General features: G+C 39.5%; 1 protein-coding gene across 9 annotated transcripts in view; it reads left to right on the top strand.

The window, feature by feature from the left end:
* Positions 1-17,349, top strand: part of LOC122565178 (E3 SUMO-protein ligase PIAS4-like) — a 127,796-nt gene that overhangs the window by 38,694 nt on the left and 71,753 nt on the right. For all 9 annotated transcript variants that reach the window (XM_087976165.1, XM_043720882.2, XM_087976161.1 and 6 more), the window contains 2 exons: positions 5,679-6,051; positions 16,343-16,424. In XM_087976165.1, the coding sequence (XP_087832291.1) occupies positions 5,679-6,051; positions 16,343-16,424 (455 nt within the window). The remainder of the gene's footprint in view (positions 1-5,678; positions 6,052-16,342; positions 16,425-17,349) is intronic.

Raw genomic sequence — 17,349 nt, 5'->3', positions numbered from 1 at the left:
AAGGGCAGGTAGGGGTGACGGGCCGGCTCCCCCCTTACCCACTGACTGAGCATGCTCAGTCCTGGAGGTGGTTTTTCTTCTTAAATTTCCCGCCAAAGGCTAGGGAAGGAAAACGGCTGATTTCATCCTGAGGGTCAGAATGACCTCCGTTATTAAAACGGCTAGTGAGTTATGATCGTTACAGGATGAAAATAATTCTTTAACAATTTTTGAGGTTGAGCTGAAAATATGTGTTTGTTGAGAAAGAGGCATCGCAATTTAATGGTTGGGGTGTAAATATTGAGCAGACAAATTCCTGCTCATCTAAGAGTGTCTTGGGAAAATTTGACTTTGAAAATTTGACACCACCCTTAGAGTTAATGTCTCATCTAAAAGATGAGCAGCTAAAAGGCGTAGATGAAGAAACTGAAAGGGAAAGCATAATAAGACATAGAGAGAGAGAGAGAGAGAGAGAAAAGTATTGCAGAATCCCTAAGTAGTATGAGTGAAAGTTTAAATTATTGGCAAGTAAAATTCAGGTGTACTCACTTTATTTTAATGAATACATAAATAACCAAATAACTAAGAGCGAATCTCTTGGGTGTTACTGTTTCTTCAAGAAGGGAATGTCTTCATAAATACTTTAGTCTGCTCTCACAAGAGAGGGGTAATATGGACATTTTGAATCAAGAGAATTGTGAAATATTACATGAAAATAACAACCTGAAGGAAAGAGAGTTTGAATGGAAGTATTTGAGAGGCTTAGCTTCTTTGAAAGTAAATAACTGATTTCAAATGAAATATATTTCAGGTTGCAAGGAGATTATATAGTGGGCCTCCAGCTCATCCTTCAGTCCTCTCTACCTACAAGTGTGGTGTCAAGATGGAGGACAGTTAACATTGTACAATTGTTTGTTAAATATAGGTAAAAAGATTGATTACAGGAAACCTATTTGGAAAAAAGCACAAAATCAATCTTGGTTTGGAAAGGCAATGATTTGTTAGGAGGAGATATTGTCTGATGAAAACAGTGGAATATTTTGAAGCAGAATTAATGACCATCAATGAAGGTAATGGATTTCATAGAATCCCTACAGTGTTGAAGCAGATCATTTGGCCCATCGAGTCCACGCTGACACTTCTAAGATCATCCCATCCAGATCCACCCTATCTCTGTAACCCTGCATTTCTAATGGCTGGTCCACCTAACCTACACATCCCTGGATACTATGGGCAATTTATCATAGCCAATCCACCTAACTTGCACTGTGGGAAGAAACCAGAGCAATCCCATGCAACAATCGTCTGAGAGTGGGATCAAATCCACATCCCTGATGCTGTGAGGCAGTAGTGCTAATGATTGAGCCACTGTGCAACTCCTCATAGTCTACATGAATTTTAGCAAGTCTTTCAACAGCATCTTCTATGGCAGACTGGACATGAAAGTAAAAACCTGTAAGATTCAAAGCAAAGTAGCAAATTGGATCCAGAATTAACAGAGAAACAAAAAGTAAAGGGTATAGGTTGATGTATATTTTTGTGACCGGAAGACTTTCTTGAGTATTCAGATATTTGTGGTTCTTTTGTGCTTGTGTAGCAATTATTTGTACTTAAATGTAGAGGCATGATTAAAAAGTTGGAAAATGACCCAAAATTAGCTACATAGTTGAAAGTGATAAATAAAGAGATTCTAAAAAGACTATGGACTGGTCAAGTAGACTGAACAATTTAGAGAATTGCACATCTGAAGATGACGGACAAGACAAGGGACTGAACAACATACTGTTCCTCTAGAATTTGCTGGGTGTCTTGCAGTTTGTTGTTTTTGTTGTGGTTATGGACACGTTCGCAGAGCTGGGAAATTGATTTGTAGATGTTTTGTCCCCTGCCTTGGTGACATTTTCAGTGCTTTGGAGCTTCCTGTGAAGTGCTGCTGTACTGTATCTTCTGGAATTTCTTTGGTTCTGTTTTTTCTGCTTCCGGTTGCAGGTTCTGGTTGTTCATTATAGTGGCTGGTATATTGGGTCCAGGGCAATATGCTGCTTGATATGAGTCTGTGGATAAGTGCTGTGCTTCTAGGAATTTTCTGGCTGTCCCCTGTTTAGCTTGTCCTAAGATCGTTGTGCTGTCCCAGTCAAATTTGTGGTCCCTGTCATCTGTATGTATGGCTACTAGGCACAGCTGGTCATGGCATTTAGTGGCTAGTTGGTGTTCGTGGATGTAGATTGTTAGTTGTCTGCCTGTTAGCCCTATGTGGTGTTTCATGCTGTCTTTTCATGGAATCTTGTAAATTGTGTTAGTCTTGCACATGATGATGGGTATCAGGTTTTTTTGTCCTGGTGAGTTGTTGTCTGAGCGTGGCAGTCAGTTTATGGGTTATCCTGAATCCCAGTGGTTGGAGAAGTCTGGTTGTCAGTTCCAGGGTGTGTTTTTTTTAAATGTAAAGTAGCCTGGCTAGTGAGTTAGGTCATGGCATGTCATCGTCATGTTTGTCTGTTAGGCATCTGCAGATGAAATTGCAGGGATATGCATTTCTGGCAAAGACTGTTCTTCCCTTTGTAGGTTGGGGTGTAGCCCTTTTGAACAGGGTCCTAATGCAGCTTCTCCTGTGTGTTTGGGTGGTTGCTGTTGTAATTCAGGATCTGGTCTGTGTACGTGGCTTTCCTATACACTTTTTTTTTTGCGGTGCATTCACCATTCTGTGTTCTTTGAACCATCACGTCCAGGAATGGGAGTTGATTGTTGGTTTCCTCTTCTCTCATAAATCTGATCCCTGTGAGTATGTGTTCTTGATTTCTGTTCTCTTAATGATAGCAAGTGTCAGCTACGTATCTGATCCAGAATTTGGGTTGGATTTGTGTTCGGGCTGTTTGTTCCAATCTTTGAATCACGGCCTCTGCTATGAGCCCAGAGATGGGTGAGCTCATAGGTGTCCCATTGATCAGTTCATATATTTGATTGCTGAATGTGAAGTGTGTCGTCAAGCACAGACCTCCTATTTGAGTATGCAGTTCTTGTTGATAAGTTTCCCATTGTATTGTCTGTTCTCCCTGTCCAGGAGGTTGGCTTTTGTCTGGCTGGCTAGAATTTTGCCAATTGAAGTGAACAGTGCCGTTACATCAAATGAGACCATTGCTTTGTCCTTATTTATGTTTATGTTCTTGATGTTGTCTCGGAATTTGTAATTGTTTGGATCCACCGATAAGAAGTTTTAGTTTTTGTTGGTGTTCTTTTGCCAGTTTATGCGATGGTATTCCTGGCAATGCCACGATGGATCTGAGTGGTATGTCTGATTTGTGTACTTCGGGTAATCTGTAAAATCTTGGTAGTGTTGCTTTCTGATTTCATCCTTAGTAGGTCAATCCTGGTTATTGATCAGTTTTTTTTAAAAGGATCCATAGTGTGTTGTTTTACAATAGCAACCACCCAAACACACACAGGAAACTGCATTAGGACCCTGTTCAAAAGGGCTACAACACATCACAGTACTCCCAACCTAGTAAGAAAAGAAGAACACTTCTACAGAGTCTTCGCCAAGAATGGATATCCCCGCAATTGTATCCGCAGACAAACAACATGACATGGACATGCCACGACCTAACTCGCTAGCCGCGCTACCTTACATAGAAAAACTTTTGGAACTGACAGCCAGACTTCTCTGACCACTGGGATTCATGACAGACCATAAACTGACAGCCACACTCGGACAATAATGAACCAGGACAAAAAACTTGATACCCATCATGTGTAAGAATAATGTAATTTACAAGAATCCAGGCTAAGACTGCACAAAACACTATTTTGGGCAAACAGGCAGACAGCTAACCATCCGCATCCATGAACACCAACTTGCCATTAAACGCCACAACCAGATGTCCCTAGTTGCCATACACACAGATGACATGGACTACAAATTAGCTTGGGACAACACAGCAATCATAGATCCAGCTAAACAGAGGACAGCTTGAGAATTCCTAGAAGCATGGCACTCATCCATGGACTGTTCTTAACAAGCTCGTTGCTCTGGACCCAATATACAGAAGATCCTAGACTATTCAAACAAGATGGGCAAGGCACTATTTCGTTCGGATAATTGATTATTCGGTGAATCGATTCAATGCCTTTCCTCAGAGGCTCAGGAGTTTTCTATTAAGTCTGCTCCTTGTTCAAGAGACTAGCAGCAGCACAGCAAGCGTGAGCCCTCTCCCATCCAACACTGCCCGCCCCCTGGCCTGCCTCCGCCCCTGCCGCTCCTACTGGGCAGCCAGACTGGACACCAACAAGGAGACTGATGCTACTACTGTCTTTTGGGGGAGGTGAGTCCCAAATTGCACAACTTTTTGACAGGTTCCCCCTTTGTCCTGTACAGAACAGTGTTAGAGATTATCTGGTGAAGGGGGGTTTAGGGTACATGCCTGTGTAGAACTCCAGGGAAATTGTGGGGAGAGAGGGAGGGGATGGAAGGTGAGTCACTTGGAGACAAGTGTCTGTGCTCCCATCAGTCCAGGACTGTTCTCAGCAGCACTTTTAATCACTGTAAACAAAAGACGCGATGAGTGTTGAGGACACTTCTTTGTATGTAATGTTTCTGTCGGGACCTCGAGATCTCCTTCGGATAATTTTATTTTTGGATAATTGGTATTCGGATAATCGAGGTTCCTCTGTATTGGCCACTGCAGCAAACAACCTGAAGCAGCGGAAGTAGAACCACACAAATTCCAGAAGACACGGTATAGCAGCACTTTGCAGTAGCCTCCAAAGCACTGAAGATGTCACCCAGACGGGACGAAATGTCTACAAATCAACTTTACAGCTGTGTGAACACATCTACAATAATGACAACTGGCACCTGAGCTACAAATGTTCATATTCTTTAGAAGAACTGGGCAGGTATAGAGTCAAGAAGATGTTTTTGATTCTTGCCTTTGTTAGCTGAGATATACTATGTTGGTGTGAGGAGGAGATGCTGGAACTGTATCTTTTAAAACAAAGCTGTTTAGGCCGCAGCTGAGTAATTGGCACAAATCTGGCCACTAAACATTGAATGAGAGTGCTCTGAGATAGACAGAGGAAATTTCTGATTGTTGCCTAGACTGGTGTATTTTGTCATGAGACAAAATTGGTTAGACTGGAGTTATTTTCTTTTAAATAGAGGAGGCTGGGAGGCAATTTAGTTGAAACGTTTAAATGGATAGGCCTTAATAGAATGGGAAAATATGGTCCAATTTTCTTTGGTTGAGGGGTTCCTAAGCGAAGGCATAGATTTGAGTGGAAGGTTTAAAAGGGAAGCAGGAGAGTTTTTTTTTTAGGAGGGCAGTGGGGATCCTGGAATTCACTGTCTGAAAGGAGGCATTAAACTCTCATAACATTTAAAATATGCTTTTAAATCCCCTTGGAAATATTTTATCTGACAAGGTTGCGGACCAAGCACCGCAAAGTGAGATTAGGTTAAATGGCTCCTTGTTAATAGCCTGCTTTCTGTGCAGTAGATTTGTATGATTTCTGCTGCAGTCCCCCAGTGATTTACTGAAATGTCAATCTGTATCATTTTTAAACTCCTGAGTGATATTTGATTTAGTATATTTCTTTCTACAGGACTTAATTTATGTAAACTGTAAAGTTCAATAATTGAAATGCCTCAATTAATTGTATTAATGGTCTTTGTTTATTTCCTCCCCACCCCCAATGCCTCCAAAAAGAATATGATCCTGGGATTTAGAGTATCTGAGCTTCAGGTACTCTTGGGGTTTGCAGGACGCAACAAAAGTGGGCTGAAACATGAATTGGTCTCACGTGCATTACAGCTGGTAAGGAACAACTGTTCCTCAGAGATACTGAAGAAGATCCAAGACTTGCATGCTCATCGCTACAGTACAAGGTCCTCAAATGCACAGTGTCAGCAACTTCCGCCTGCTCCAACATTTCCTCTGCATTCTTCAGAGGCAGCCTTGAATGCCAGAACGTCTGTTCCAAATTGTCACACTGGAAAAGCTGATACAAAATCCAAAGTGAGATTAACAAAATTGCCTTTCTACGAAATACTAGATGATCTGATGAAACCTACAGATCTAGGTAGGTTTAATACCTTTATTAGTTTATGAATGGGGCAAAAGCACCCACTTTCCTTTGCTTGAGTTGCAAGGGAAATGCCATTATTCAAATTTGATTTTCTTTTCACTTGAATGATATATGCTTTATCATGTTCAATTTGAATCGTTTTAATATTTTTGAGTTGTTTCCCAGTGAATTCATTGAAACAGTGATTCTTAAGTTTTCAAATTATAATAGTTGTACAATTTTATATGTTTGTTTTCCTCCTTCTTGAAGATTATGGCTCCTGTCAGAATTCTGCAATCATTACACTGCTTTGCTGTTTATGTGAGAGTAGAAATAGTTGCGAATAGTGAGCACATCAATAGCTAATCCCAAATACTGGGTCACTTCAAATGGTAGTCTTTAATGAACACCCTGCTGTTCTTCTTTCCACCCCCCCCCCCCCCCCCCCCCTCCCCCACTCCAATTCAGTCAGTTGTTTGCAGACTATTGCCCCTTGACTGGTGTCTGAATAAAGTACAGGTTTGATTTTGTAGCATATGTTATTTGAAGACCTAAAATGCACTTGAAGATATGACCTTTTTGTAGATTTTTAGTGTATTAAATCATTAACTTAGTGATTCTGGTTAGAAACCAATATGTCATCAAGAATAAGGCTTTCTAATTTTGGGAAGTTCATGTCTTCAATTAATTAATGAGAAAAGAGCATGTCCTGATTTTTCTTGATTTGATTTTATCTTCTGATCAAGAGCAAAACTTTTGTTTTAGGGCTGACCTTTCGATTTCCAATGTCTACATTGGAAGGAGCAATTAAATCTTTGACTCCCAGTGTCTGCTGGTTTTTAATATTTTCAGTTAATGTGCTATGATCCTGCACAACTGAATGCTGTGATGTTGAACTTCATACGTACAAGAACTGCAAACTAATGGGAATGCCAGTGTCTCCTAAATTTTCTTAAATCTCTCACTGTCCTGGCTTGGAAACATATTCAGTTCTCCCAATGCTGGAACCAGAATCTGGTCAACTGGCATAGTGAGAGCAATTTCTTCAGAGGCTTCAGCAGTTCGAGAAGGCAGTTCACTAGCAGGTTCTGATAGGCAATTAGGAATTGATAAATGTACACTTTGGCAGTGATGCTAGTGTCCTGTGAAAGAATAAATAACACTTAAGAAGTTGAGAAATTCTGCTGCCAAGAAAATTGCTTCATGGTCACTGATGACTGTCTATTGAAAGCATGAACTGTACACAGCACATCTGAATTCAGTCTTTTGCTGCATTTCTAATAATTTCTGTTTCTATTAGAGATTCAGATGTTTAATTAAAAGCAATGTATTGGTGCTGAAAATCTGAAACAAAAAACAAAATGCTGGAGAAACTTCGATCGAGTGGGATCTGTAGAGAGAAACAGTTGAACGTTTTGATTCTAATATCATCTGTTCTGAAGAAAAGTCATAATGGACTTAATGTTAACTCGTGTTTCAAGTCCAATAAAACTTTTCTTCAGAACAGTCATATTGCAATCAAAACTGCTTCTTTCCATTTATGATGTCAAGCTGGAGTTTCTCCAGCATTTTTATTTTATCAAAATCCATAAAATCATCTGTTTTATTTTTAGTCTTACCTCTGGTAGCAACTGAAGATAAATTGAATATCTTTCTTGAATGCAGATTTCAAAAACATATTACTGAGAAATGCATTTCTTTGATCCCATGTGCATCAAAGTTGACAGTTTCACTTGTGCTTCTTTTTCATTTTGTTCACTCAGCAAAAAGTCTGAGAGGACATTACAGTGCAAGCAACATATTAACTATTTGTAACAGAATTAGAATGTCCCTGAATGGCTATGAATCCAAAGTATCTTAATTTCAAATTCATATGTATGCGGAAGATAACCAAATGAATGCTGAAGTCATTTACATTTGTGAACATGCAGCAAAGCCTTTTAGATAAAGATTACAAATGTGAATTCTAGATTGGTCTATATTATGTATATATAAATGCCAGAGGAAACACCACAGAAGCGCTTCACAGGAGGCTCCCAAGCACTGAGGATGTCACCTAGACAGGGGACGAAACGTTTGCAACAAAAACTTCCAGCTCGGCGAACAGAACCACAGCAACGAGCACCCGAGCTACAAATCTTCTCACAAATTATGTATCTAATTTTTATTTTCTTTCCATATAGTGTAGAACTGCGTTTAGATTATATGAATATCCAGCCTTGCAGCTGGAATCTGTGCAACATTGTAAAACTTGAAGACTGCCATAATGGTACATCTGGCTCATCTTTTGTGTACATAAGAGGCAAGCAGTAGCCAATTGTTTCCATTGTATGGAATTTTATAAGTTGTCATAAATATAAACCGGTTAAATTAATTGTTTTCTATAAAAGCACCAATGTTGAATACACTGAGCAGGTCAGGCAGCTTTTTTTCTCATCAGGGCAAATATTCTTTCTCCCACATCACACTGAAGTGCTTCAGGTGGATGCTTGAAATATAGTCAGAAGAATTCCAGCTGCTTCTTGGCTGCATTACTGAAAAAGATCATCAGTTTGAACAATTGTGCATATGCACAATCATGCATCCTTAACCCCTCAATTTGTTTTAAATCTAGTACTTCACAAAGGAGCATCCAGCTTGGAGCATTCCTACTTTTACTTGGGTTTTCTGGACATGCTGGTTGAACTGTGAAACAAAAGCTGGTCTAACCTAATTGGCCTTTGCTGGTATTTGTTTCTTGCTCTCCTTTTTCTAACTATCACGATATATCAGTATTTGTAACTGCTCACTATTTTTATCAATGGAAATAAAATGTACAATATCTCCATGTCTGGACTGAAATTCCACAGAAATTCAAATTGAGGTTTTCTCAGACCCATTCACATTTTAACTAGACATCTATTGCATTGCCCCTAAGTAGAAACTAGATGTGCTGTTAGCCTTAAAGAAAGAAGTAAATGACCTTTAATTGTGATTAATGCTTTGAAAGTCAAACTGATTGACAGCAACTTTTCAGCAGCTGATGATGACTGACTTCTGAATACTTTTGGGATATTCAATCATGTTGCTCAAATAAGTATTATAACCAAAAACCTGTTTAGAATGGTTTTAAATGTGCAAATCCTAATATTATAAACTGGCAAACATTTTTGTTCAGGCTTCCAGCTCTCCCAATCAGTTTGTTATGAAGAGAAAGGTGCCTTTGGCAGTGTAGAGTGCACATTTCCATTTTAGACAATTAATTTCACTTTGAAAGTATTTTTTAAACACCTAAATTTTGGTGTGGAAAGGGAATAAAGTGTACGCACCATAAGACAAAAGTCGAATCCTGGAAATAAAGTCATGACCAGAGTAGAATTGTGCTTGGCTTCTCCCGACTGACTTGATTTTGGTTTTGGGCTGCAGAAATAAGATTGAAGTTCTTGTATTCAAATAGCATTACATTTCACTTTACTGGTATGAATAGAAAGACATGTTTTCCTCTCAATGGTCCTGATGAATTTTCTCCATCGTTTCCTATATAAAAGCCATCCTCACCTTATAAATATTGAATCACCCCAGGAACACAACTGATGGCATTTTCTAAAATACAGTGCCAGCTACCCAAAGGTTTATGGTGCTACAAGTGCACATATTCTGATAGTTCAGAATGATATAAATAACTTTATTAGTTAGTAAATAATAAAACATCCATGAAGCTTTGCAGATCACCAGTTTCACTGTTAAATAAATTGGAAAAAATGATTTAATGTTTCTTTTGTTTAATTCAGTGTGGTCTCCATTCCCAGTTTTCTAATTTGATTGTTAAAACAATTAGTCTCTTTTTTAAATTGTTTCTTTCATGTGCATGGAGAAATAACTTATTTTGTTTCTAGCTTACTTATTCAGAAACCATTCTTCTTCCTTTTGTATCCATCGCCTGAACCTTGAGTTAAAGCAAAAAATCCTGGAAATATTCAGCTGATCCCATAGTATCTGACGAGAGAAACTATTGAAGTTTCAAATGGATAAACCTTTTCATTGGAGCTAAAAAAAAATCATTTTAAGCTGTAACAGGTTTTAAGCAAGCACAGGGAGGGAAAAGCGAGGAGGAGAAAACAAAAAGGGTGGTCTGCAGTAAAGTTGAAACAATCGATTTAAATAACAAGGGCTGCAGGTGCTAGACAAGGAGTTGGTAATGAAACGAGTAAAGAAACAAGATGGATCTACATGACTATAAGTGTGAAAAGCAGAAGTATCCTCATTGGCGGTTTAAAAAAAATGGTAGAAGTTATGGTCAGAAATTGAACAGAATCTTATCTTGCAATGTCTTGGTTTTCCAGAGTCAGCATTGAAATTAACGATGCTTCACTTTAAAGGAGTGTTTGGGACTCTGGTGGGAAAGGAAGGCTTGGGACCTAGCCAGTTGATTGAAGTAAGAGTTGTCTTGTGGCAGCCAAGATATTTTTAGTGCATTCTGGTTAGTTGTTGAATTGTCCACTACAATGCATTACCAGAAGTGGCAGGACTGCAGAGCTTTGATCTAATCCATTAGTTGTGTGATCATATAGCTTTATCTATCATCTGTTTCCACTATTTGATGTACATGTAGTCCTGTAACTTCAGGTTGGAGCCTCATTTTTTGATGTGCTTCTGGTGTGCTCTTTCTACACTAATTACTCTGTATACAGGTTTTATTCTCGAATGGTATAGAGGATATTTGCGCCACAAGGTTAGATTACACTTGAATGCAATTTATTTTTCTTCTCTATTTAGTTGTGGGTACTCCTGGCAAAGCATTTGATGTCTATCCCTAATTGCTCTTGACCTGACTATTTTGCTAAGCTATTTCAAAGCTATTTTTGTGGGCGGCACGATGGCACAGTGGTTAGCACTGCTGCCTCACAGCGCCTGAGACCCGGGTTCAATTCCCGCCTCAGGCGACTGACTGTGTGGAGTTTGCACGTTCTCCCCGTGTCTGTGTGGGTTTCCTCCGGGTGCTCCGGTTTCCTCCCACAGTCCAGAGATGTGCAGGTCAGGTGAATTGGCCATGCTAAATTGTCCATAGTGTTAGGTAAGGGGTAAATGTAGGGGTATGGGTGGGTGGAAGGGCCTGTTTCCACACTATAATGTAATGTAATCTAATCTGAAAAAAAAAAGGGCAGTCAAGAGTCATCCACGTTGTGTGTCTGGAATCAGCATACGACAGATTTCTTTCCCCTTGGGCATTAGTGAGCCAGATGGCTTTTTACAATATTTGACGTTCATTCCATAGTGAGTTTTACAGATGGTTAGCTCTTGTTTTCCAGATTTATTAGAATTCAGATTTCACAGTGCAATTGTCCCAAGGCATTTGCTGTAGCAAATGGATTAGGAATCCAGTGACATCATTGCTGTTCTGCCATCTTGCTCCATAACCATTGGATGTTGACCTATGTTTCATCGTGCATATGCAGTTTTGAGCTTCCAAATTTGTTCTGAATCTGTTCTATTCAGCATTGTAATTATGTTGTATAATATGATAAAGGGATCCTCGTGTGAATATAAGATATCTCTCCACAAGCAGTGGTCACTCCTACCAATACAGATGAATCCATATGAGGGTGAGATCAAGTCTATTTTGTTTACTCCCGTTACACTTGGTGCCACACTTTGGGAAAGATGTGAAGGTGTGTTTCAGTTGCAGACCAATATTGGAAAAATTGGGACTGCTTCTCTTGAAGAAGAGAAAACCTTGATTTACTCGGAGCTGTGAAAATAATGAGGGGTCTGGACAGAGTTGATGGTGGAAAAACTGTTCCCAGCAATGTGTAGGTCAAGATGAATGGCAAAAGAAACAGTGGATGCACCAGGAACACTCTAAGGGGTCTCCCATTGAAGGCAGAGATGAGGCCAACGTCTTCTCTTGGAAGGATCACCATTTTGCGGATCTGTTTTCCTCAGATTGATGGAGGCAGGCTTATTGAATAACTTTAGGATAGATTTAGGTTTTTTTTCCACTGACAAGAGCATGGAAAAATATCAAAAGTAGATTTGCAACCATTGTCTTACCACTGATGGAATGGGTTCATGAGTAGCAGTAGTGGTGCTAATTTGATTGTTCAAAACTTTTGAATGAGAAACTTTTAGAAGCCGTGAGTTTATAAATTCCAGAATACCTGAAGTGTGATGAGAGAAATTTAATCAAGGCATTTAAGAAAAAATTAGATTGTTATCCAAAAAGAAAAGCATGTGCAATGTTATGGGAAGAAGATAGGAGAATGTCACTAGTTGCATTGCTTATTGAGAGTTGGTGCAGAATTGACAGGCTGAATGGCCTCATACTGTAACATTGCTGTGACCTCCAGTTTAGCGGGTATATTTTTCAATATGGTAGACATGAACCCCCCCCCCCCCCCCCCAAAGTCCAGATTACATCCTGTGCCTTTGCTGCCCTCTGTTTCTTCTAGTTGGTGTTTAACAGAGAGTGGTGCTAATTCATCAGCTAAAGCAAGGTAGCAAATGGGAATGAACAGGAGATTTCTTTTTCAATGTTCAACCTGATCCCATGACACATTGTGCACTCCAGACTCTCCAAGGATTTCCATGATCACTTTTTGACACTGCTGCTCTCTGTAATTGGATCGGCCCTGTTGTTAGGACAATGTTGGATGAATATTCCCATCACTTGTAAGGTCTGATTCTATAGTATAACTGACTAGCTAAGGCTGTTGCTTTACTGATCTGTGGGACAGGACGTTGCATTTCGGCACAAGATCCCAGAAATTAGAATGACTCTACAGGGTTGACATGGCATGGTGTGCAGTTGTCATTTCTAGTGCCTGAGATGTGGCGATTGAACTGGTTTCCTCTACATGCGGGAGACAGGGTGCCAACTCACGGGTGTTTCAGGGAACATCTTTGGTCCACACACACCAAATAACTCCAAAGCCCTGTGGCTAAACACTTCAACTCCCCCAAGGTCTTACAAATTCTGGCCCTCTTCCACTTCCAAATCAAAGCCACCCGCCAACTGGAGGAAGAACGTCTCATCTTCTGCCTTGGCACCTACAACCACATGTATCAACATTGACTTCACCAGTTTTCAAATCCCCCCCCCCCCCACCTTATCCCAGATCCAACCCTCCAACTTGGCACCACCCCCTTTATCTGTCTACCTTCCTTCCTACCTATCTGCTCCACCCTCCTCATTGACCTGTCAGAATTACCTCCCACCTGCATCTGCTTATCACCAGCCCACCTTCCACCTTCCCTCCCTCTAGCCCCACACCCACCTCTCCTATTTATCTTTCAGTCCCCTTTTCCCCCTCCACATTCCAACGAAGGGCTTATGCCTGAAATGTTGACTTTCCTGTTCCTTGGATGCTGTCTGACATGCTGTGCTTTTCCAGCACCACATTTTTTTTGACTCTTATACAACTGAATACCACTTCAGGACCCAAACACTTGCTTTGGTTTTGAAACATTACCTGAGCTAAATTGGTTAAGAACAGCTTTCTGAAGGATAGTAGTGAACCAGATGGGTTTTCTATGCTGTTGTCTATTTTCATGGGCACTATGACCAAAGTTCCTTTTTTGTTCCATCTGTATTAATATATTTAAGTTCTACCATGCTTCCGTGGTTGCAAATAAGTTCGCCGCCAGAGCTTTAGTTTGGACTTCTGAATTAAAGTGAAGACAAAGGGAACTGATTATGGGACGTGGGGCCAGAATGATTGCAGAAGTGTAGGAATGGATGCAGTTATGGATCTAATCAACCGACAAGATGGGGAAAAATCCTTGTTGAAGGAAATGGGCAGACCTATCAAAAGCAATAATAAAGATATAAAATACAAAAACTGCTTGACAACTGAATTTAAGCTGCTGACACTTCTTCAGAACTGAAGAAAGAGAAATGTAATAGGTTTTGCGCAAGTGGAAATAGTGCAGAGGACTTGTCTTCAAGTGAGAGGCATATTAGAAGCCAAAGTAAGTTGTTTTTGATTTTGTAGTGAGAGCAGAAACTGGCACAGATAGGTTTAGAAAAATATTGGTGAAAGATCTGGAGTGGCTGAGTCTGACCTTTTTTATAGAGGTATATAAAATCATGAGGGGAATGGAAAAGGTTTTTTCCCCAGGGTAGGGAAGTCTAAAGCTCGAGAGCATACGTTTCAGATGAGAGGGGAACAATTTAAAAAGGACCCAAGGGGCTACCTTTTCACGCAGAGTGGTGTGTGAATAGTACGAGCTATCAGAGGAAATGGAGATTGGTACAATTACAGCATTTTAAAAGGCATCTGGATAGGTGTATGAATAAGAAGGATTAAGAGGGATATGGTCCAAATGTTGATGAATGGGGCTAGATTAATTTAGGAAATCTGGTCAGCATGGATAATTTGGAACAAAGGGTCTGTTCCTGTGCTGTACAACTCTATGATTCTATGAGGTATCAGACCTGTGTTGAACTGAAATAAAGAATAGTTTTCACATGCCATGTAAAGATTGGCTTAGCCAGGATCCTATGTGGGTTTTCATTGCAACAGTTATTTGGAGGAAATGAGTGGAGTAAGAGAATACACTGTTCAATATGAAAACAAATTCTGCTATGTAGAAGGTGGTGGTGGTGAATGTTAACTGGTTGGATTTTTTTTGAGAAGACACCGAGCAGTCAGGCTGACAGGGGGTCGATGTGCAGGTAGTTTGGGTGCCTCTGGTAAAAAGCCAATGGTTAGAGGCAACAAAAAGTATAAACAACAGGTCCCCAAGGGAAAGTCCATTTTTGGATTATAGAAAGTATGTAAAAGAGTGCTGTCCAGGAATGTGGGGCTAAAAAAGGTATAAGGCTATTCAGCAGCCTTTTTTTTTTGGGGGGGGTGGTTATTCAGCTGATCTGTGACCCGTGTGTGTGTCCCTATATTCCTTTTAATATTTCTGTTTTAATAATAAATCTTTCCATCTCAGTTTTAAAATTACTGTTAACTCAGCATCTACATGCTCTTCGTAGAAGAAAGATCCAAACTTGTGTGTAATATATTTACTAATTTTACTCATGAGGTTTCCTTATTATTTTGAATCTGTTTCCTAGTTCTACGCCAGACAATCAATAAATAATTTCTATTTTGAAAATATCAATTAAATTACCATTTACTATTATATTTTAGAAAACACTACCCTAAAATGTGATCTTGTTTTTTAATTTTAAACATTTGGAGTCTTTAATAGGTGGGTAATGAGCCTTAGTCCCCAAAAGAGGTGACTCTCCATTAGAAAGAGACAGTTGATTATTTAGCTTGAAGGGCAGGCCTCCAGGAAGTAGTGGTATGAGATTGAACCTCCTACTGTTGTTGTCATTCTGCACTATACTCTAGCTATCTGGTCAACTGAACTGTTTGGATTCTCGGGGTCAGTTGTAATTCTGATAACTGAGGTTGGAGTCCATGAAAGGATTTCTGGTGGTGATTAGATCATTAACAGTCTTATCCAGTAGATCTTTGAGAACATTTGTTAGCGATTTGCCCAGGTTGCTTATCTGTTCACTCTTGCCCACTGCTGTTTCCCTATCTTCGTATCTATTCAGCTGCCTACCCTTGAATTTCTTTGACTTCTATACTCATCCCTAACAAAGTAATATGAGAGGAAAATAGGCAAGTGCCATTATCACAGTGTAACAAACCTAAAAATAGCAAAACAGTCAGCACACTAAGCACTGAGCCTCTGATAAGACTGACCTGTGTTCTTGCCAACTCTCAAAATACTCCATAAAAAAGCCATTTCAAAAGCTGGTAGCTTGTGTGGTGGTTGGGGGGGGGAATGCATTTCCGCTATTTTCCCTTGGTTGTCATGTTGCTCTTCTTTCTGGCTTACCTGTGCAACACATTTTCAGCAGTCAGTCTGTCTTAATTATCATAGAACCAATAGATTGAATTGCTAAAAAACAGTCACCTACTATAAATTCAGATTTTGAGCAGAGTATTTTGTCTCTTATGGATAGATCTGGTTTTGTAATAGTATAGTACAAATATGATACCATGAATTACAGAATGATTAGTTCTACTCCTCCACCTTTTTAAGGAAGTTAGGTAATTAAGTTAATTACTCATTGAATTTAACGGTTTGAACAGTCTAATATGTTAAATGTAAAGCATTTCTTTGTCAGTTTAATATTCCTCCTTCCATGATCTTGATATTTTCTGGATAAATGTTTGGTACTTTTGTGACACATTTATGAACTATTGCAATTCATTCTATATCTACCTTAGTATAAAAATAAGGAATATAAATTTGTCTAATGCTGCATTTATGATTCGCTGCAGTTCAAAATAATCTTAATCACTGACTTTTCTTTTAGTTCCAACTACTAGTGAAAGGATTCAAGAGAATCAATTCAGTTTTACATTAACTGATAAACAGAGAGAACAGATTATCTCTGGGTGAGTAGAAAATATTGTTACTTTTTCGATTTAAATAGTAGAACACATTCAGTGTTTTCATGACTTCCAATTGAAGTTTTTTTTTAATAAAAGTATATGCTCCAGTAGAGGTTATTCATTTGTGAAGAGTTAGCCTATGATTTCTTAGAATGAGGTTCCACAAATGTCCTGAGTCTCTAAACTGAAGTATATATCTGCCTGAAAACAACAAAACAAATGCTGGAGATCACAGCGGTTCAGACAGCATCCATTGAGAGAGCGCAAGCTAATGTTTTGAGTCTAGATGACTCTTCAGAGCGAAGTGAAATGTGGAGGGGGCTGTATTTATGCTAAAGTTGGTACGGTGGTTGGTGTTTTAATGGGTGTAGAGTGCTGATAATGAAAAGATTCTGATAATTCAGATTAAGTGATTGGCATGTGAGAATGGTAGAATAAAGGTGTCTCCTGTCAGATTTGAAAGGACAATAATGGAAATGGGGGAGGGGTGGACATGATAACAAGCTAAAAGAAAGGGAAGAAATGGGAGCTGATTCACAAATTAAACATGTTCAACTCAATATTAAGTCTCGAAGGCTGCAAAGTGCCTACTCTGATAATGAGATGTTGTTCCTCCACTTTTTGCACTGTGATTCACTGGAGCACTTAATCTGAGCTATCAGCATCTTTTCTCCATCAGCGCCCTACACCCGTAAACCCCTAAACTGTTGCACAAATGGTGCCACCTCTACATTTCACTTAAGCTCTGTTGAAGAGTCATCTAGACTCTAAATGTTGGCTTGCTCTCTCCTTAGGTGCTATCTGACCCACTGTGATCTTCAGCATTTGTTGTTTTCAGCACAGATTACAGCTTCTGCAATAATTTCTTCCTATAAATCTAATTCCTTGAAAACAACAGCAATTCTTCAGCCAACATTATGATTTATGT

The sequence above is a fragment of the Chiloscyllium plagiosum genome, unplaced genomic scaffold (assembly GCF_037043375.1).
Source record: "Chiloscyllium plagiosum isolate Xiang-an unplaced genomic scaffold, Cpla_swu_hap1 HiC_scaffold_28, whole genome shotgun sequence".
Lineage (NCBI taxonomy): Eukaryota > Metazoa > Chordata > Chondrichthyes > Orectolobiformes > Hemiscylliidae > Chiloscyllium > Chiloscyllium plagiosum.
Note: the sequence above shows the minus strand (reverse complement) of the source record. Positions and strands in the feature narration are given on the sequence as shown.